Raw genomic sequence first — 21,472 nt, forward strand, 5'->3', positions numbered from 1 at the left:
ACACAAGGACGATGAAATAAAAGCGACCGCACTGCTACGCCATCTTGGATTGAAAAAATATATTGGATTATAAATATATATCATGTTTATATTTATATTGTATTATACACGGCGTATTTGGAAAAGAGACCCAAGTCTCAATGTCTTCAATGTCTAAAATAACAAAACATTAGCATCGTTATCCCCTAGCATCGTTTTAGATAACAGCAAACACTTAATTTGCACAGAAGTAGATAGCTAGTTATGCTAACGTTAGCTAGCTAACCAAACCAGAATGTGTAGAATACCATGGCTGATTTCCTCTATATTCAACTCATTTCCCACAATGATTTGAAATCACAACAGGACATCCATTACATTTAGCTACTGTTTTTGCTGTAGTTCTCAAGACAAAAGATTTAAGGAAATGATCCCAATTCTAGTAGTATCAGCTTGTGACTAGTTCCCGTTGAAGAACATGGATCAGTATCCTTGGTTAGATCTAATAGCTGTTTGGTAGTGACATGACCTCTGACCTGGCTGATCTGTTGTTATTGTCTTAGAACTGTTTATTTAGGTTTTTCTTCCCCTATAAAACCAAATGTATTATACCTACAACCCAAATATGTGTTTTATATTGAAACATCTTTAATTAGGGTCAAAATCAAACAAGAATTTTTAAAAATGATTAACCGTAGTTAACTACAGAAAACCATGAGATGAAGTGGATATATTTTTGAAATAATTTGACAGCCCTAATTATTAGCTAATAAACAAGTCAACGTGGGTGTATTTCATAGGTACCAAACGGAAGCAAATGGGCCGAAACAGGGAGGGACCTACCTGAACTTGTCCAATAAGAAACTAGTTCTTTGCTAAACGTTTTCCGTTGCAAAACACTTTGATAAAGTGTGCAGTAATGAATACACCCCAGGAGTGTCTCCTGTTGGAGGTCTCTGTGTCTCCTGTATGAGGTCTCTGTGTCTCCTGTATGAGGTCTCTGTGTGTATCCTGTATGAGGTCTCTGTGTCTCCTGTATGAGGTCTCTGTGTCTCCTGTATGAGGTCTCTGTGTCTCCTGTATGAGGTCTCTGTGTCTCCTGTATGAGGTCTCTGTGTGTATCCTGTATGAGGTCTCTGTGTATCCTGTATGAGGTCTCTGTGTGTATCCTGTTGGAGGTCTCTGTGTGTACCTGTTGGAGGTCTCTGTGTCTCCTGTATGAGGTCTCTGTGTGTATCCTGTATGAGGTCTCTGTGTGTATCCTGTATGAGGTCTCTGTGTGTATCCTGTATGAGGTCTCTGTGTCTCCTGTATGAGGTCTCTGTGTCTCCTGTATGAGGTCTCTGTGTGTATCCTGTATGAGGTCTCTGTGTCTCCTGTATGAGGTCTCTGTGTGTATCCTGTATGAGGTCTCTGTGTGTATCCTGTATGAGGTCTCTGTGTATCCTGTATGAGGTCTCTGTGTCTCCTGTATGAGGTCTCTGTGTGTATCCTGTATGAGGTCTCTGTGTATCCTGTATGAGGTCTCTGTGTATCCTGTATGAGGTCTCTGTGTGTATCCTGTATGAGGTCTCTGTGTATCCTGTATGAGGTCTCTGTGTCTCCTGTATGAGGTCTCTGTGTCTCCTGTATGAGGTCTCTGTGTATCCTGTATGAGGTCTCTGTGTCTCCTGTATGAGGTCTCTGTGTGTATCCTGTATGAGGTCTCTGTGTATCCTGTATGAGGTCTCTGTGTATCCTGTATGAGGTCTCTGTGTCTCCTGTATGAGGTCTCTGTGTCTCCTGTATGAGGTCTCTGTGTCTCCTGTATGAGGTCTCTGTGTGTACCTGTTGGAGGTCTCTGTGTGTACCTGTTGGAGGTCTCAGCCCGTCTGGTGTTCAACCTTCCCAAGTTCTCTCACGTCACCCCCCTCCTCCGCACACTCCACTGGCTTCCAGTTGAAGCTCGCATCCGCTACAAGACCATGGTGCTTGCCTATGGAGCAGTGAGGGGAACGGCACCTCTGTACCTTCAGGCTCTGATCAGTCCCTACACCCAAACGAGGACATTGCGTTCATCCACCTCTGGCCTGCTGGCTCCCCTTCCTCTGCGGAAGCATAGCTCCCGCTCAGCCCAGTCAAAACTGTTCGCTGCTCTGGCACCCCAATGGTGGAACAAGCTCCCTCACGACGCCAGGACAGCGGAGTCACTCACCACCTTCCGGAGACATTTGAAACCCCACCTCTTTAAGGAATACCTGGGATAGGATAAAGTATTCCTTCTAACCCCCCCCCCCCCCCAAATTGTAAAGTGGTTATCCCACTGGCTATAGGGTGAACGCACCAATTTGTGAGTCGCTCTGGCTAAGAGCGTCTGCTAAATGACGTTAATGTGCCCTTGAGCAAGGCACTTAACCCTAATTGCTCCTGTAAGTCGCTCTGGTTAAGAGCGTCTGCTAAATGACTAAAATGTAATGTAAATGTCTCTGTGTGTACCTGTTGGAGGTCTCTGTGTCTCCTGTATGAGGTCTCTGTGTGTATCCTGTTGGAGGTCTCTGTGTCTCCTGTATGAGGTCTCTGTGTGTATCCTGTTGGAGGTCTCTGTGTCTCCTGTATGAGGTCTCTGTGTCTCCTGTATGAGGTCTCTGTGTCTCCTGTATGAGGTCTCTGTGTCTCTTGTATGAGGTCTCTGTGTGTACCTGTTGGAGGTCTCTGTGTGTACCTGTTGGAGGTCTCTGTGTGTACCTGTTGGAGGTCTCTGTGTCTCCTGTATGAGGTCTCTGTGTGTATCCTGTTGGAGGTCTCTGTGTCTCCTGTATGAGGTCTCTGTGTGTATCCTGTTGGAGGTCTCTGTGTCTCCTGTATGAGGTCTCTGTGTCTCCTGTATGAGGTCTCTGTGTCTCCTGTTGGAGGTCTCTGTGTCTCTTGTATGAGGTCTCTGTGTGTACCTGTTGGAGGTCTCTGTGTGTACCTGTTGGAGGTCTCTGTGTGTACCTGTTGGAGATCTCTGTGTGTACCTGTTGGAGGTCTCTGTGTGTACCTGCTGGAGGTCTCTGTGTGTACCTGTTGGAGGTCTCTGTGTGTACCTGCTGGAGGTCTCTGTGTGTACCTGCTGGAGGTCTCTGTGTGTACCTGTTGGAGGTCTCTGTGTGTACCTGTTGGAGGTCTCTGTGTGTACCTGTTGGAGGTCTCTGTGTGTACCTGTTGGAGGTCTCTATGTGTACCTGTTGGAGGTCTCTGTGTGTACCTGTTGGAGGTCTCTGTGTGTACCTGTTGGAGGTCTCTGTGTGTACCTGTTGGAGGTCTCTGTGTGTACCTGTTGGAGGTCTCTGTGTCTCCTGTATGAGGTCTCTGTGTCTCCTGTATGAGGTCTCTGTGTCTCCTGTATGAGGTCTCTGTGTCTCCTGTATGAGGTCTCTGTGTGTACCTGTTGGAGGTCTCTGTGTGTACCTGTTGGAGGTCTCTGTGTCTCCTGTATGAGGTCTCTGTGTCTCCTGTATGAGGTCTCTGTGTGTATCCTGTTGGAGGTCTCTGTGTGTACCTGTTGGAGGTCTCTGTGTGTACCTGCTGGAGGTCTCTGTGTACCTGTTGGAGGTCTCTGTGTGTACCTGTTGGAGGTCTCTGTGTGTACCTGTTGGAGGTCTCTGTGTGTACCTGTTGGAGGTCTCTGTGTGTACCTGTTGGAGGTCTCTGTGTGTACCTGTTGGAGGTCTCTGTGTGTACCTGTTGGAGGTCTCTGTGTGTACCTGTTGGAGGTCTCTATGTGTACCTGTTGGAGGTCTCTGTGTGTACCTGTTGGAGGTCTCTGTGTGTACCTGTTGGAGGTCTCTGTGTGTACCTGTTGGAGGTCTCTGTGTGTACCTGTTGGAGGTCTCTGTGTGTACCTGTTGGAGGTCTCTGTGTGTACCTGTTGGAGGTCTCTGTGTGTACCTATTGGAGGTCTCTGTGTGTACCTGTTGGAGGACTCTGTGTGTACCTGTTGGGGGTCTCTGTGTGTACCTGTTGGAGGTCTATGTGTACCTGTTGGAGGTCTCTGTGTGTACCTGTAGGAGGTCTCTGTGTGTACCTGTTGGAGGTCTCTGTGTGTCCCTGTTGGAGGTCTCTGTGTGTACCTGTTGGAGGTCTCAGTGTGTACCTGTTGGAGGTCTCTGTGTGTACCTGTTGGAGGTCTCTGTGTGTCCCTGTTGGAGGTCTCTGTGTGTCCCTGTTGGAGGTCTCTGTGTGTACCTGTTGGAGGTCTCTGTGTGTACCTGTTGGAGGTCAGTATGTTGTGGTATCTCCATTAGCTCCATGTTCTGTTCTTGCGCCTGCAGCATGAAGGCTTCTTTAATATCTTCAGTGGTACACTTATCCTCTGGCACTGGGACTACCTGGGGAGGGGAGGGACAGTCTGTTACAGGGGGAGCTGGCCTGGTCCTGGCTGCTCTGCCTCCCTAGAGGAGGGGAGGGACAGACTGTTACAGGGGGAGCTGGCCTGGTCCTGGCTGCTCTGCCTCCCTAGAGGAGGGGAGGGACAGACTGTTACAGGGGGAGCTGGCCTGGTCCTGGCTGCTCTGCCTCCCTAGAGGAGGGGAGGGACAGACTGTTACAGGGGGAGCTGGCCTGGTCATGGCTGCTCTGCCTCCCTAGAGGGGAGGGACAGACTGTTACAGGGGGAGCTGGCCTGGTCCTGGCTGCTCTGCCTCCCTAGAGGAGGGGAGGGACAGACTGTTACAGGGGGAGCTGGCCTGGTCCTGGCTGCTCTGCCTCCCTAGAGGAGGGGAGAGACAGACTGTTACAGGGGGAGCTGGCCTGGTCCTGGCTGCTCTGCCTCCCTAGAGGAGGGGAGGGACAGACTGTTACAGGGGGAGCTGGCCTGGTCCTGGCTGCTCTGCCTCCCTAGAGGAGGGGAGGGACAGACTGTTACAGGGGGAGCTGGCCTGGTCCTGGCTGCTCTGCCTCCCTAGAGGAGGGGAGGGACAGACTGTTACAGGGGGAGCTGGCCTGGTCCTGGCTGCTCTGCCTCCCTAGAGGAGGGGAGGGACAGACTGTTACAGGGGGAGCTGGCCTGGTCCTGGCTGCTCTGCCTCCCTAGAGGAGGGACAGACTGTTACAGGGGGAGCTGGCCTGGTCCTGGCTGCTCTGCCTCCCTAGAGGAGGGACAGACTGTTACAGGGGGAGCTGGCCTGGTCCTGGCTGCTCTGCCTCCCTAGAGGAGGGGAGGGACAGACTGTTACAGGGGGAGCTGGCCTGGTCCTGGCTGCTCTGCCTCCCTAGAGGAGGGGAGGGACAGACTGTTACAGGGGGAGCTGGCCTGGTCCTGGCTGCTCTGCCTCCCTAGAGGAGGGGAGGGACAGACTGTTACAGGGGGAGCTGGCCTGGTCCTGGCTGCTCTGCCTCCCTAGAGGAGGGACAGACTGTTACAGGGGGAGCTGGCCTGGTCCTGGCTGCTCTGCCTCCCTAGAGGAGGGGAGGGACAGACTGTTACAGGGGGAGCTGGCCTGGTCCTGGCTGCTCTGCCTCCCTAGAGGAGGGGAGGGACAGACTGTTACAGGGGGAGCTGGCCTGGTCCTGGCTGCTCTGCCTCCCTAGAGGAGGGACAGACTGTTACAGGGGGAGCTGGCCTGGTCCTGGCTGCTCTACCTCCCTAGAGGAGGGACAGACTGTTACAGGGGGGAGCTGGCCTGGTCCTGGCTGCTCTGCCTCCCTAGAGGAGGGGAGGGACAGACTGTTACAGGGGGAGCTGGCCTGGTCCTGGCTGCTCTGCCTCCCTAGAGGAGGGGAGGGACAGACTGTTACAGGGGGAGCTGGCCTGGTCCTGGCTGCTCTGCCTCCCTAGAGGAGGGGAGGGACAGACTGTTACAGGGGGAGCTGGCCTGGTCATGGCTGCTCTGCCTCCCTAGAGGGGAGGGACAGACTGTTACAGGGGGAGCTGGCCTGGTCCTGGCTGCTCTGCCTCCCTAGAGGAGGGGAGGGACAGACTGTTACAGGGGGAGCTGGCCTGGTCCTGGCTGCTCTGCCTCCCTAGAGGAGGGGAGAGACAGACTGTTACAGGGGGAGCTGGCCTGGTCCTGGCTGCTCTGCCTCCCTAGAGGAGGGGAGGGACAGACTGTTACAGGGGGAGCTGGCCTGGTCCTGGCTGCTCTGCCTCCCTAGAGGAGGGGAGGGACAGACTGTTACAGGGGGAGCTGGCCTGGTCCTGGCTGCTCTGCCTCCCTAGAGGAGGGGAGGGACAGACTGTTACAGGGGGAGCTGGCCTGGTCCTGGCTGCTCTGCCTCCCTAGAGGAGGGGAGGGACAGACTGTTACAGGGGGAGCTGGCCTGGTCCTGGCTGCTCTGCCTCCCTAGAGGAGGGACAGACTGTTACAGGGGGAGCTGGCCTGGTCCTGGCTGCTCTGCCTCCCTAGAGGAGGGACAGACTGTTACAGGGGGAGCTGGCCTGGTCCTGGCTGCTCTGCCTCCCTAGAGGAGGGGAGGGACAGACTGTTACAGGGGGAGCTGGCCTGGTCCTGGCTGCTCTGCCTCCCTAGAGGAGGGGAGGGACAGACTGTTACAGGGGGAGCTGGCCTGGTCCTGGCTGCTCTGCCTCCCTAGAGGAGGGGAGGGACAGACTGTTACAGGGGGAGCTGGCCTGGTCCTGGCTGCTCTGCCTCCCTACAGGAGGGACAGACTGTTACAGGGGGAGCTGGCCTGGTCCTGGCTGCTCTGCCTCCCTAGAGGAGGGGAGGGACAGACTGTTACAGGGGGAGCTGGCCTGGTCCTGGCTGCTCTGCCTCCCTAGAGGAGGGGAGGGACATACTGTTACAGGGGGAGCTGGCCTGGTCCTGGCTGCTCTGCCTCCCTAGAGGAGGGACAGACTGTTACAGGGGGAGCTGGCCTGGTCCTGGCTGCTCTACCTCCCTAGAGGAGGGACAGACTGTTACAGGGGGGAGCTGGCCTGGTCCTGGCTGCTCTGCCTCCCTAGAGGAGGGGAGGGACAGACTGTTACAGGGGGAGCTGGCCTGGTCCTGGCTGCTCTGCCTCCCTAGAGGAGGGGAGGGACAGACTGTTACAGGGGGAGCTGGCCTGGTCCTGGCTGCTCTGCCTCCCTAGAGGAGGGGAGGGACAGACTGTTACAGGGGGAGCTGGCCTGGTCCTGGCTGCTCTGCTTCCCTAGAGGAGGGGAGGGACAGACTGTTACAGGGGGAGCTGGCCTGGTCCTGGCTGCTCTGCCTCCCTAGAGGAGGGGAGGGACAGACTGTTACAGGGGGAGCTGGCCTGGTCCTGGCTGCTCTGCCTCCCTAGAGGAGGGACAGACTGTTACAGGGGGAGCTGGCCTGGTCCTGGCTGCTCTGCCTCCCTAGAGGAGGGACAGACTGTTACAGGGGGAGCTGGCCTGGTCCTGGCTGCTCTGCCTCCCTAGAGGAGGGGAGGGACAGACTGTTACAGGGGGAGCTGGCCTGGTCCTGGCTGCTCTGCCTCCCTAGAGGAGGGACAGACTGTTCCAGGGGGGAGCTGGCCTGGTCCTGGCTGCTCTGCCTCCCTAGAGGAGGGGAGGGACAGACTGTTACAGGGGGAGCTGGCCTGGTCCTGGCTGCTCTGCCTCCCTAGAGGAGGGGAGGAACAGACTGTTACAGGGGGAGCTGGCCTGGTCCTGGCTGCTCTGCCTCCCTAGAGGAGGGGAGGGACAGACTGTTACAGGGGGAGCTGGCCTGGTCCTGGCTGCTCTGCCTCCCTAGAGGAGGGGAGGGACAGACTGTTACAGGGGGAGCTGGCCTGGTCCTGGCTGCTCTGCCCCCCTAGAGGAGGGGAGGGACAGACTGTTACAGGGGGAGCTGGCCTGGTCCTGGCTGCTCTGCCTCCCTAGAGGAGGGGAGGGACAGACTGTTACAGGGGGAGCTGGCCTGGTCCTGGCTGCTCTGCCTCCCTAGAAAAGGGGAGGGACAGACTGTTACAGGGGGAGCTGGCCTGGTCCTGGCTGCTCTGCCTCCCTAGAGGAGGGGAGGGACAGACTGTTACAGGGGGTGCTGGCCTGGTCCTGGCTGCTCTGCCTCCCTAGAGGAGGGGAGGGACAGACTGTTACAGGGGGAGCTGGCCTGTTCCTGGCTGCTCTGCCTCCCTAGAGGAGGGACAGACTGTTACAGGGGGAGCTGGCCTGGTCCTGGCTGCTCTGCCTCCCTAGAGGAGGGGAGGGACAGACTGTTACAGGGGGAGCTGGCCTGGTCCTGGCTGCTCTGCCTCCCTAGAGGAGGGGAGAGACAGACTGTTACAGGGGGAGCTGGCCTGGTCCTGGCTGCTCTGCCTCCCTAGAGGAGGGACAGACTGTTACAGGGGGAGCTGGCCTGGTCCTGGCTGCTCTGCCTCCCTAGAGGAGGGGAGGGACAGACTGTTACAGGGGGAGCTGGCCTGGTCCTGGCTGCTCTGCCTCCCTAGAGGAGGGGAGAGACAGACTGTTACAGGGGGAGCTGGCCTGGTCCTGGCTGCTCTGCCTCCCTAGAGGAGGGGAGGGACAGACTGTTACAGGGGGAGCTGGCCTGGTCCTGGCTGCTCTGCCTCCCTAGAGGAGGGGAGGGACAGACTGTTACAGGGGGAGCTGGCCTGGTCCTGGCTGCTCTGCCTCCCTAGAGGAGGGGAGGGACAGACTGTTACAGGGGGAGCTGGCCTGGTCCTGGCTGCTCTGCCTCCCTAGAGGAGGGACAGACTGTTACAGGGGGAGCTGGCCTGGTCCTGGCTGCTCTGCCTCCCTAGAGGAGGGGAGGGACAGACTGTTACAGGGGGAGCTGGCCTGGTCCTGGCTGCTCTGCCTCCCTAGAGGAGGGACAGACTGTTACAGGGGGAGCTGGCCTGGTCCTGGCTGCTCTGCCTCCCTAGAGGAGGGACAGACTGTTACAGGGGGAGCTGGCCTGGTCCTGGCTGCTCTGCCTCCCTAGAGGAGGGACAGACTGTTACAGGGGGAGCTGGCCTGGTCCTGGCTGCTCTGCCTCCCTAGAGGAGGGACAGACTGTTACAGGGGGAGCTGGCCTGGTCCTGGCTGCTCTGCCTCCCTAGAGGAGGGGAGGGACAGACTGTTACAGGGGGAGCTGGCCTGGTCCTGGCTGCTCTGCCTCCCTAGAGGAGGGGAGGGACAGACTGTTACAGGGGGAGCTGGCCTGGTCCTGGCTGCTCTGCCTCCCTAGAGGAGGGGAGGGACAGACTGTTACAGGGGGAGCTGGCCTGGTCCTGGCTGCTCTGCCTCCCTAGAGGAGGGGAGGGACAGACTGTTACAGGGGGAGCTGGCCTGGTCCTGGCTGTTCTCTGTTCCTATCCCTACTAAACTAATAGTGCAGTGTCGGCCAGCAGTCCATATTCTGCCCATCCGTGTGGTAGCGTTGGTAAAACAGGCAGTTCCATTGGCTTAATATCCCAGTCCTTATTCCTGACCAAGGCTTCGGTCATTTGGGTTATTGGAGCTCTGAATAGTCTATTAGCCCCCAGCTGTTTTAGGGGTCATCTTGAGGACAATATGTTTACCCAGCAGGAAATACACTATGATCAGCTACTCAAAACATTAGCAATATATCAACTTCAAATGACAATGACAATTTAGCCCAGAGAGCCCTAATGGGCAGGCTGGCCCTGAGGGTGGTCTACCTGTATCAGAGCCCTAATGGGCAGGCTGGCCCTGAGGGTGGTCTACCTGTAGAGCCCTAATGGGCAGGCTGGCCCTGAGGGTGGTCTACCTGTATCAGAGCCCTAATGGGAAGGCTGGCCCTGAGGGTGGTCTACCTGTATCAGAGCCCTAATGGGCAGGCTGGCCCTGAGGGTGGTCTACCTGCTGGCCCTGAGGGTGGTCTACCTGTATCAGAGCCCTAATGGGCAGGCTGGCCCTGAGGGTGGTCTACCTGTATCAGAGCCCTAATGGGCAGGCTGGCCCTGAGGGTGGTCTACCTGTATCAGAGCCCTAATGGGCAGGCTGGCCCTGAGGGTGGTCTACCTGTATCTGAGAGCCCTAATGGGCAGGCTGGCCCTGAGGGTGGTCTACCTGTATCAGAGAGCCCTAATGGGCAGGCTGGCCCTGAGGGTGGTCTACCTGTATCAGAGCCCTAATGGGCAGGCTGGCCCTGAGGGTGGTCTACCTGTATCAGAGCCCTAATGGGCAGGCTGGCCCTGAGGGTGGTCTACCTGTATCTGAGAGCCCTAATGGGCAGGCTGGCCCTGAGGGTGGTCTACCTGTATCTGAGAGCCCTAATGGGCAGGCTGGCCCTGAGGGTGGTCTACCTGTATCAGAGCCCTAATGGGCAGGCTGGCCCTGAGGGTGGTCTACCTGTATAAGAGCCCTAATGGGCAGGCTGGCCCTGAGGGTGGTCTTCCTGTATCTGAGAGCCCTAATGGGCAGGCTGGCCCTGAGGGTGGTCTACCTGTATCTGAGAGCCCTAATGGGCAGGCTGGCCCTGAGGGTGGTCTACCTGTAGAGCCCTAATGGGCAGGCTGGCCCTGAGGGTGGTCTACCTGTATCAGAGAGCCCTAATGGGCAGGCTGGCCCTGAGGGTGGTCTACCTGTATCAGAGCCCTAATGGGCAGGCTGGCCCTGAGGGTGGTCTACCTGTATCAGAGCCCTAATGGGCAGGCTGGCCCTGAGGGTGGTCTACCTGTATCTGAGAGCCCTAATGGGCAGGCTGGCCCTGAGGGTGGTCTACCTGTATCTGAGAGCCCTAATGGGCAGGCTGGCCCTGAGGGTGGTCTACCTGTATCTGAGAGCCCTAATGGGCAGGCTGGCCCTGAGGGTGGTCTACCTGTATCAGAGCCCTAATGGGCAGGCTGGCCCTGAGGGTGGTCTACCTGTATCAGAGCCCTAATGGGCAGGCTGGCCCTGAGGGTGGTCTACCTGTATCTGAGAGCCCTAATGGGCAGGCTGGCCCTGAGGGTGGTCTACCTGTAGAGCCCTAATGGGCAGGCTGGCCCTGAGGGTGGTCTACCTGTATCAGAGCCCTAATGGGCAGGCTGGCCCTGAGGGTGGTCTACCTGTATCTGAGAGCCCTAATGGGCAGGTTGGCCCTGAGGGTGGTCTACCTGTATCAGAGCCCTAATGGGCAGGCTGGCCCTGAGGGTGGTCTACCTGTATCTGAGAGCCCTAATAGGCAGGCTGGCCCTGAGGGTGGTCTACCTGTATCAGAGCCCTAATGGGCAGGCTGGCCCTGAGGGTGGTCTACCTGTATCAGAGCCCAAATGGGCAGGCTGGCCCTGAGGGTGGTCTACCTGTATCTGAGAGCCCTAATGGGCAGGCTGGCCCTGAGGGTGGTCTACCTGTATCTGAGAGCCCTAATGGGCAGGCTGGCCCTGAGGGTGGTCTACCTGTATCAGAGCCCTAATGGGCAGGCTGGCCCTGAGGGTGGTCTACCTGTATCTGAGCCCTAATGGGCAGGCTGGCCCTGAGGGTGGTCTACCTGTATCTGAGAGCCCTAATGGGCAGGCTGGCCCTGAGGGTGGTCTACCTGTATCTGAGAGCCCTAATGGGCAGGCTGGCCCTGAGGGTGGTCTACCTGTATCAGAGCCCTAATGGGCAGGCTGGCCCTGAGGGTGGTCTACCTGTATCAGAGCCCTAATGGGCAGGCTGGCCCTGAGGGTGGTCTACCTGTATCAGAGCCCTAATGGGCAGGCTGGCCCTGAGGGTGGTCTATCTGTATCAGAGCCCTAATGGGCAGGCTGGCCCTGAGGGTGGTCTACCTGTAGAGCCCTAATGGGCAGGCTGGCCCTGAGGGTGGTCTACCTGTATCTGAGAGTCCTAATGGGCAGGCTGGCCCTGAGGGTGGTCTACCTGTATCAGAGCCCTAATGGGCAGGCTGGCCCTGAGGGTGGTCTACCTGTATCTGAGAGCCCTAATGGGCAGGCTGGCCCTGAGGGTGGTCTACCTGTATCAGAGCCCTAATGGGCAGGCTGGCCCTGAGGGTGGTCTACCTGTATCTGAGAGCCCTAATGGGCAGGCTGGCCCTGAGGGTGGTCTACCTGTAGAGCCCTAATGGGCAGGCTGGCCCTGAGGGTGGTCTACCTGTATCTGAGAGCCCTAATGGGCAGGCTGGCCCTGAGGGTGGTCTACCTGTAGAGCCCTAATGGGCAGGCTGGCCCTGAGGGTGGTCTACCTGTATCTGAGAGCCCTAATGGGCAGGCTGGCCTTGAGGGTGGTCTACCTGTATCTGAGAGCCCTAATGGGCAGGCTGGCCCTGAGGGTGGTCTACCTGTATCAGAGCCCTAATGGGCAGGCTGGCCCTGAGGGTGGTCTACCTGTATCTGAGAGCCCTAATGGGCAGGCTGGCCCTGAGGGTGGTCTACCTGTATCAGAGCCCTAATGGGCAGGCTGGCCCTGAGGGTGGTCTACCTGTATCAGAGCCCTAATGGGCAGGCTGGCCCTGAGGGTGGTCTACCTGTATCTGAGAGAACTAATGGGCAGGCTGGCCCTGAGGGTGGTCTACCTGTATCTGAGAGCCCTAATGGGCAGGTTGGCCCTGAGGGTGGTCTACCTGTATCAGAGCCCTAATGGGCAGGCTGGCCCTGAGGGTGGTCTACCTGTAGAGCCCTAATGGGCAGGCTGGCCCTGAGGGTGGTCTACCTGTATCTGAGAGCCCTAATGGGCAGGCTGGCCCTGAGGGTGGTCTACCTGTATCAGAGCCCTAATGGGCAGGCTGGCCCTGAGGGTGGTCTACCTGTATCACAGCCCTAATGGGCAGGCTGGCCCTGAGGGTGGTCTACCTGTATCAGAGCCCTAATGGGCAGGCTGGCCCTGAGGGTGGTCTACCTGTATCTGAGAGCCCTAATGGGCAGGCTGGCCCTGAGGGTGGTCTACCTGTAGAGCCCTAATGGGCAGGCTGGCCCTGAGGGTGGTCTACCTGTATCTGAGCCCTAATGGGCAGGCTGGCCCTGAGGGTGGTCTACCTGTATCTGAGAGCCCTAATGGGCAGGCTGGCCCTGAGGGTGGTCTACCTGTATCTGAGAGCCCTAATGGGCAGGCTGGCCCTGAGGGTGGTCTACCTGTATCAGAGCCCTAATGGGCAGGCTGGCCCTGAGGGTGGTCTACCTGTATCAGAGCCCTAATGGGCAGGCTGGCCCTGAGGGTGGTCTACCTGTATCAGAGCCCTAATGGGCAGGCTGGCCCTGAGGGTGGTCTACCTGTATCTGAGAGCCCTAATGGGCAGGCTGGCCCTGAGGGTGGTCTACCTGTATCTGAGAGCCCTAATGGGCAGGCTGGCCCTGAGGGTGGTCTACCTGTATCAGAGCCCTAATGGGCAGGCTGGCCCTGAGGGTGGTCTACCTGTATCTGAGAGCCCTAATGGGCAGGCTGGCCCTGAGGGTGGTCTACCTGTATCTGAGAGCCCTAATGGGCAGGCTGGCCCTGAGGGTGGTCTACCTGTAGAGCCCTAATGGGCAGGCTGGCCCTGAGGGTGGTCTACCTGTATCAGAGAGCCCTAATGGGCAGGCTGGCCCTGAGGGTGGTCTACCTGTATCTGAGAGCCCTAATGGGCAGGCTGGCCCTGAGGGTGGTCTACCTGTATCATAGCCCTAATGGGCAGGCTGGCCCTGAGGGTGGTCTACCTGTATCAGAGCCCTAATGGGCAGGCTGGCCCTGAGGGTGGTCTACTTGTAGAGCCCTAATGGGCAGGCTGGCCCTGAGGGTGGTCTACCTGTATCTGAGAGCCCTAATGGGCAGGCTGGCCCTGAGGGTGGTCTACTTGTATCTGAGAGCCCTAATGGGCAGGCTGGCCCTGAGGGTGGTCTACCTGTATCAGAGCCCTAATGGGCAGGCTGGCCCTGAGGGTGGTCTACCTGTATCAGAGCCCTAATGGGCAGGCTGGCCCTGAGGGTGGTCTACCTGTAGAGCCCTAATGGGCAGGCTGGCCCTGAGGGTGCTCTACCTGTATCAGAGCCCTAATGGGCAGGCTGGCCCTGAGGGTGGTCTACCTGTATCAGAGCCCTAATGGGCAGGCTGGCCCTGAGGGTGGTCTACCTGTATCAGAGCCCTAATGGGCAGGCTGGCCCTGAGGGTGGTCTACCTGTATCAGAGCCCTAATGGGCAGGCTGGCCCTGAGGGTGGTCTACCTGTATCTGAGAGCCCTAATGGGCAGGCTGGCCCTGAGGGTGGTCTACCTGTAGAGCCCTAATGGGCAGGCTGGCCCTGAGGGTGGTCTACCTGTATCAGAGCCCTAATGGGCAGGCTGGCCCTGAGGGTGTGAGTGGTGGTCTACCTGTATCAGAGCCCTAATGGGCAGGCTGGCCCTGAGGGTGGTCTACCTGTAGAGCCCTAATGGGCAGGCTGGCCCTGAGGGTGTGAGTGGTGGTCTACCTGTATCAGAGAGCCCTAATGGGCAGGCTGGCCCTGAGGGTGTGAGTGGTGGTCTACCTGTATCAGAGCCCTAATGGGCAGGCTGGCCCTGAGGGTGGTCTACCTGTATCAGAGCCCTAATGGGCAGGCTGGCCCTGAGGGTGTGAGTGGTGGTCTACCTGTATCAGAGCCCTAATGGGCAGGCTGGCCCTGAGGGTGGTCTACCTGTATCAGAGCCCTAATGGGCAGGCTGGCCCTGAGGGTGTGAGTGGTGGTCTACCTGTATCAGAGCCCTAATGGGCAGGCTGGCCCTGAGGGTGTGAGTGGTGGTCTACCTGTATCAGAGAGCCCTAATGGGCAGGCTGGCCCTGAGGGTGTGAGTGGTGGTCTACCTGTATCAGAGCCCTAATGGGCAGGCTGGCCCTGAGGGTGGTCTACCTGTATCCGAGCCCTAATGGGCAGGCTGGCCCTGAGGGTGTGAGTGGTGGTCTACCTGTATCAGAGCCCTAATGGGCAGGCTGGCCCTGAGGGTGGTCTACCTGTATCAGAGCCCTAATGGGCAGGCTGGCCCTGAGGGTGGTCTACCTGTAGAGCCCTAATGGGCAGGCTGGCCCTGAGGGTGGTCTACCTGTATCTGAGCCCTAATGGGCAGGCTGGCCCTGAGGGTGGTCTACCTGTATCTGAGAGCCCTAATGGGCAGGCTGGCCCTGAGGGTGGTCTACCTGTATCAGAGCCCTAATGGGCAGGCTGGCCCTGAGGGTGGTCTACCTGTATCAGAGCCCTAATGGGCAGGCTGGCCCTGAGGGTGGTCTACCTGTATCAGAGCCCTAATGGGCAGGCTGGCCCTGAGGGTGGTCTACCTGTATCTGAGAGCCCTAATGGGCAGGCTGGCCCTGAGGGTGGTCTACCTGTATCTGAGAGCCCTAATGGGCAGGCTGGCCCTGAGGGTGGTCTACCTGTATCAGAGCCCTAATGGGCAGGCTGGCCCTGAGGGTGGTCTACCTGTATCTGAGAGCCCTAATGGGCAGGCTGGCCCTGAGGGTGGTCTACCTGTATCTGAGAGCCCTAATGGGCAGCCTGGCCCTGAGGGTGGTCTACCTGTATCTGAGAGCCCTAATGGGCAGGCTGGCCCTGAGGGTGGTCTACCTGTAGAGCCCTAATGGGCAGGCTGGCCCTGAGGGTGGTCTACCTGTATCTGAGAGCCCTAATGGGCAGGCTGGCCCTGAGGGTGGTCTACCTGTATCAGAGCCCTAATGGGCAGGCTGGCCCTGAGGGTGGTCTACCTGTATCTGAGAGCCCTAATGGGCAGCCTGGCCCTGAGGGTGGTCTACCTGTATCAGAGCCCTAATGGGCAGGCTGGCCCTGAGGGTGGTCTACCTGTATCAGAGCCCTAATGGGCAGGCTGGCCCTGAGGGTGGTCTACCTGTATCAGAGCCCTAATGGGCAGGCTGGCCCTGAGGGTGGTCTACCTGTATCAGAGCCCTAATGGGCAGGCTGGCCCTGAGGGTGTGAGTGGTGGTCTACCTGTATCAGAGCCCTAATGGGCAGGCTGGCCCTGAGGGTGGTCTACCTGTATCAGAGCCCTAATGGGCAGGCTGGCCCTGAGGGTGGTCTACCTGTAGAGCCCTAATGGGCAGGCTGGCCCTGAGGGTGGTCTACCTGTATCTGAGCCCTAATGGGCAGGCTGGCCCTGAGGGTGGTCTACCTGTATCTGAGAGCCCTAATGGGCAGGCTGGCCCTGAGGGTGGTCTACCTGTATCAGAGCCCTAATGGGCAGGCTGGCCCTGAGGGTGGTCTACCTGTAGAGCCCTAATGGGCAGGCTGGCCCTGAGGGTGGTCTACCTGTATCTGAGAGCCCTAATGGGCAGCCTGGCCCTGAGGGTGGTCTACCTGTATCTGAGAGCCCTAATGGGCAGGCTGGCCCTGAGGGTGGTCTACCTGTAGAGCCCTAATGGGCAGGCTGGCCCTGAGGGTGGTCTACCTGTATCTGAGAGCCCTAATGGGCAGGCTGGCCCTGAGGGTGGTCTACCTGTATCAGAGCCCTAATGGGCAGGCTGGCCCTGAGGGTGGTCTACCTGTATCTGAGAGCCCTAATGGGCAGCCTGGCCCTGAGGGTGGTCTACCTGTATCAGAGCCCTAATGGGCAGGCTGGCCCTGAGGGTGGTCTACCTGTATCAGAGCCCTAATGGGCAGGCTGGCCCTGAGGGTGGTCTACCTGTATCAGAGCCCTAATGGGCAGGCTGGCCCTGAGGGTGGTCTACCTGTATCTGAGAGCCCTAATGGGCAGGCTGGCCCTGAGGGTGGTCTACCTGTAGAGCCCTAATGGGCAGGCTGGCCCTGAGGGTGTGAGTGGTGGTCTACCTGTATCAGAGAGCCCTAATGGGCAGGCTGGCCCCGAGGGTGTGAGTGGTGGTCTACCTGTATCAGAGCCCTAATGGGCAGGCTGGCCCTGAGGGTGTGAGTGGTGGTCTACCTGTAGAGCCCTAATGGGCAGGCTGGCCCCGAGGGTGTGAGTGGTGGTCTACCTGTATCTGCAGGTGTTGGCTGTGGTAGTTCCTCTCAAACAGGACACAGCGCTGTCCTCTGCTCTTATAGAAAGTCCTGACAGCCATCTTGTATCGGTCCAGTTCTTTAACCACCTCAGAGCTCAGCTCCACTACTGACTGGTAGTGGCCGATGGGCAGTACCAACACATGCTGGGGGGTCAGACTGCCCTTAGCTAGGGCCAGGTAGCACTGAGGAAATACAGGAAGACAAAATGGTCATCTGGGGGCTTCAGAGCCCTTTCAATAGGAACAACCTCTTTCTACTAGCACTTCTAATACTCAGATTGGGTGGAAACTCACATGTGTGCCAATGCTGATGACCAGATGTTTCTCTACCTGAGGACTGGCCAGACAGAACCAACAGGGACCGCTGGGCTGGGCTGAACCAGACACACAGAGAGAGAGAGACATACATGAGAACAGAACCAACAGGGACCGCTGGGCTGGGCTGAACCAGACACACAGAGAGAGAGAGAGACATACATGAGAACAGAACCAACAGGGACCGCTGGGCTGGGCTGAACCAGACACACAGAGAGAGAGAGAGACATACATGAGAACAGAACCAACAGGGACCGCTGGGCTGAACCAGACACACAGAGAGAGAGAGAGACATACATGAGAACAGAACCAACAGGGACCGCTGGGCTGGGCTGAACCAGACACACAGAGAGAGAGAGAGACATACATGAGAACAGAACCAACAGGGACCGCTGGGCTGGGCTGAACCAGACACACAGAGAGAGAGAGAGACATACATGAGAACAGAACCAACAGGGACCGCTGGGCTGGGCTGAACCAGACACACAGAGAGAGAGAGACATACATGAGAACAGAACCAACAGGGACCGCTGGGCTGGGCTGAACCAGACACACAGAGAGAGAGAGAGACATACATGAGAACAGAACCAACAGGGACCGCTGGGCTGGGCTGAACCAGACACACAGAGAGAGAGAGAGACATACATGAGAACAGAACCAACAGGGACCGCTGGGCTGGGCTGAACCAGACACACACACAGAGAGAGAGAGACATACATGAGAACAGAACCAACAGGGACCGCTGGGCTGGGCTGAACCAGACACACACACAGAGAGAGAGAGACATACATGAGAACAGAACCAACAGGGACCGCTGGGCTGGGCTGAACCAGACACACAGAGAGAGAGAGACATACATGAGAACAGAACCAACAGGGACCGCTGGGCTGGGCTGAACCAGACACACACACAGAGAGAGAGAGAGACATACATGAGAACAGAACCAACAGGGACCGCTGGGCTGGGCTGAACCAGACACACAGAGAGAGAGAGACATACATGAGAACAGAACCAACAGGGACCGCTGGGCTGGGCTGAACCAGACACACACACAGAGAGAGAGAGAGACATACATGAGAACAGAACCAACAGGGACCGCTGGGCTGGGCTGAACCAGACACACAGAGAGAGAGAGACATACATGAGAACAGAACCAACAGGGACCGCTGGGCTGGGCTGAACCAGACACACAGAGAGAGAGAGAGACATACATGAGAACAGAACCAACAGGGACCGCTGGGCTGGGCTGAACCAGACACACAGAGAGAGAGAGAGACATACATGAGAACAGAACCAACAGGGACCGCTGGGCTGGGCTGAACCAGACACACAGAGAGAGAGAGAGACATACATGAGAGGGTGTGAGATGGAGAGGGTTGAGATGAGGGTGTGTTGGTGTGTGAGGGTGGGTGTGTGAGGGTGTGTGTGTGGGTGAAGGTGTGTTGGTGTATGTGTGTGTGAGGGTGTGTGTGTGTGAGGGTGTGTGTGTGTGAGGGTGTGTTGGTGTGTGAGGGTGTGTTGGTGGGTGAGGGTGTGAGGGTGTGTGTGTGTGTGAGGGTGTGTGTGTGTGAGGGTGTGTGTGTGAGAGAGAGGTAGACTCACGGGGCCTGCGGGGCTGTTTGAGCCTGTCTGAATCAAAGGCCAGTCCCTGACTCTGCCTGTCTGGCCTGCCTGAATCCCACGGCTGGCCTTGATTTTGCCCGTCTCCGTCTGAGGGCCTCTTCCTGCCACGCCCCCCTCCATGCTGCTTCTTCCCCAGGTCAAAGAAGAACTGAGACGCCGGTTTCTGAAAGAGAGAGAGATATACACAGTGTACAAAACATTAGGAACACTTCCCCTGACAGACTGACTAGGTGAAAGCTATGACCCCTTATTGATGTCACTGGTTAAATCCACTTCAAATCATTTCGCTACACCCGCAATAACATCTGCTAAACACGTGTATGTGACAAATAAAATTTGATTTGAGATGAAGGGGAGGAGACAGGTTAAAGAAGGATGTTTAAGCCTCGAGACAGTTGAGACATGGATTGTGTATGTGTGCCGTTCAGAGGGTGAATGGGCAAGACAAAAGATTTAAGTGCCTTTGAACGGGGTATGGTAGTAGATGCCAGGCGAACCGGTTTGTGTCAAGAACTGCAATGCTGCTGGGTTTTTCACGCTCAACAGTTTCCCGTGTGTATCAAGAATGGTCCACCACCCAAAGGACATCCAGCCAACTTGACACAACTGTGGGAAGCAATGGAGTCAACATGGACCAGCATCCCTGTGGAACGCTTTCGACACCTTGTAGAGTCCAGGCCCCGACGAATTGAGGCTGTTCTGAGGGAAAAAGGGGGTGCAACTCAACATTAGGAAGGTGTTCTTAATGTTTGGTATACTCAGTGGATATTATATAGTCTGTATTGTCAGTGGTGTGTGTTTCTAAGAAGGATATTTTCTGATGATTATTCCCTTTTGGAATTTAGCCTTTAGGCCACGGGTGTCTTTAAGCGATTTAGATGTTTCAAATGTAGAAGAGCGTCTGCTAAATGACTTCAATGTAAAGGTATAGTCTATTCACCCCCAAGCTGTCTTGATTTAATGCTTTGGCACCAGGCACGGAGGCATGAAACATTGAACAGAAAAGGCAAGGAGAAATAGATTTGCTGCTGACCTCAAGAGGAACGTGTCGGTCTTCCCATGTCTGTCTGTTAAACCTTTCAATATTTTAGTTGTTGACCTTCTACACTACATGACCAAAAGTATGTGGACACCTGCTTGTCGAATATTTCATTCTAAAATCATGGGCATTAATATGGAGTTGGTCCCCCCTTTGCTGCTATAACAGCCTCCACTCTTCTGGGAAGGCTTTCCACTAGATGTTGGAACATTGCTGCGGGGACTTGCTTCCATTCAGCCACAAGAGCATTAGTGAGGTCGGGCACTGATGTTCACCGATTAGGCTCGCAGTCGGCGTTCCAATTCGTCCCAAAGGTGTTCGATGGGGTTGAGGTCAGGGCTCTGTGCAGGCCAGTCAAGTTCTTCCACACCGATCTCGACAAACCATTTCTGTATGGACCTCGCTTTGTGCACGGGGGCATTGTCATGCTGAAACAGGAAAGGGCCTTCCCCAAACTGTTGCCACAAAGTTGGAAGCACAGATTCGTCTAGAATATCATTGTATGCTGTAGCGTTAAGATTTCCCTTCACTGGAACTAAGGGGCCTAGCCCGAACCATGAAAAACAGCCCCAGACCATTATTCCTCCACCAAACTTTACAGTTGGTTCTATGCATTCGGGCAGGTAGCGTTCTCCTGGCATCCGCCAAACCCAGATTCGTCCGAGAACACGTTTCCACTGCTCCAGAGTCCAATGGCGGCGAGCTTGACACCACTCTAGCCAACGCTTGGCATGGTGATCTTAGGCTTGTGTGCGGCTGCTCGGCCATGGAAACCCATTTGATGAAACTCCCGACTAACAGTTATTTGCTTCCAGAGGCAGTTTAGAACTCGCTAGTGAGTGTTGCAACCGAGGACAGACGATTTTTACACACTTCAGCACTCGGAGGCGGTCCCGTTCTGTGAGCTTGTGTGGCCTACCACTTCGCGGCTGAGCCGTTGTTGCTCCAAGACGTTTCCACTTCACTATAACAGCACTTAAGAGTTGACCGGGGCAGCTCTAGCAGGGCAGAAAGCTGATGGAGCTGACTTGTTGGAAAGGTGGGATCCTGTCACTGAGCTCTTCAGTAAGGCCATTCTACTGCAAATGTTTGTCTATAGAGATTGCATGGCTGTGTGCTCGATTTTATACACCTGTCAGCAACGGGTGTAGCTGAAATAGCAGAATCCACTAATTTGAAGGGGTGTCCACATACTTTTGTGTGTGTGTATATATATATATATATATATAGTGTATTTTAGTTGTTGGCCTTCTATTTGGCATGGAGTATTCTCTACACCTTGAGGGGATTTCAGAACCTAAGAGAGTCTGATATACCTGGTCAGTGGGATCAGACAGAGTATCCACTCTAACCATCCTCCTGTACGGGTTCTCAGTGACATCCTGAGGCTGTTTGACCAGCTCTGATGCCTCCATGCTTCTCATCGGGATGATGTTGAACGCATACAGGTACTAGAGAGAAAGACACAATACCTCGTTACAATATTAACCCCTAACCCAGCTCTGATGCAATATTAACCCCTAACCCAGCTCTGATACAATATTAACCCCTAACCCAGCTCTGATACAATATTAACCCCTAACCCAGCTCTGATACAATATTAACCCCTAACCCAGCTCTGATACAATATTAACCCCTAACCCAGCTCTGATACAATATTAACCCCTAACCCAGCTCTGATGCAATATTAACCCCTAACCCAGCTCTGATACAATATTAACCCCTAACCCAGCTCTG

The 21,472-nt window shown here is 56.4% G+C and overlaps 1 protein-coding gene across 1 annotated transcript in view; it reads right to left on the reverse strand.

Moving 5' to 3' along the window:
* The window catches only part of LOC311120199 (CWF19-like protein 1), a gene marked incomplete at its 5' end in the record, with an annotated part of 35,284 nt that extends 14,098 nt beyond the window's left edge, over positions 1-21,186 (reverse strand). The window contains 5 exons of the mRNA XM_084194816.1: positions 4,209-4,328; positions 16,732-16,941; positions 17,053-17,132; positions 18,676-18,859; positions 21,052-21,186. Coding sequence (XP_084050942.1) covers positions 4,209-4,328; positions 16,732-16,941; positions 17,053-17,132; positions 18,676-18,859; positions 21,052-21,186 — 729 coding nt within the window. The remainder of the gene's footprint in view (positions 1-4,208; positions 4,329-16,731; positions 16,942-17,052; positions 17,133-18,675; positions 18,860-21,051) is intronic.
* Positions 21,187-21,472: the final 286 nt, after the last annotated feature.

This window comes from Coregonus lavaretus (genome assembly GCF_964263955.1).
Source record: "Coregonus lavaretus genome assembly, contig: HAP1_SCAFFOLD_4979, whole genome shotgun sequence".
NCBI classification, from domain to species: domain Eukaryota; kingdom Metazoa; phylum Chordata; class Actinopteri; order Salmoniformes; family Salmonidae; genus Coregonus; species Coregonus lavaretus.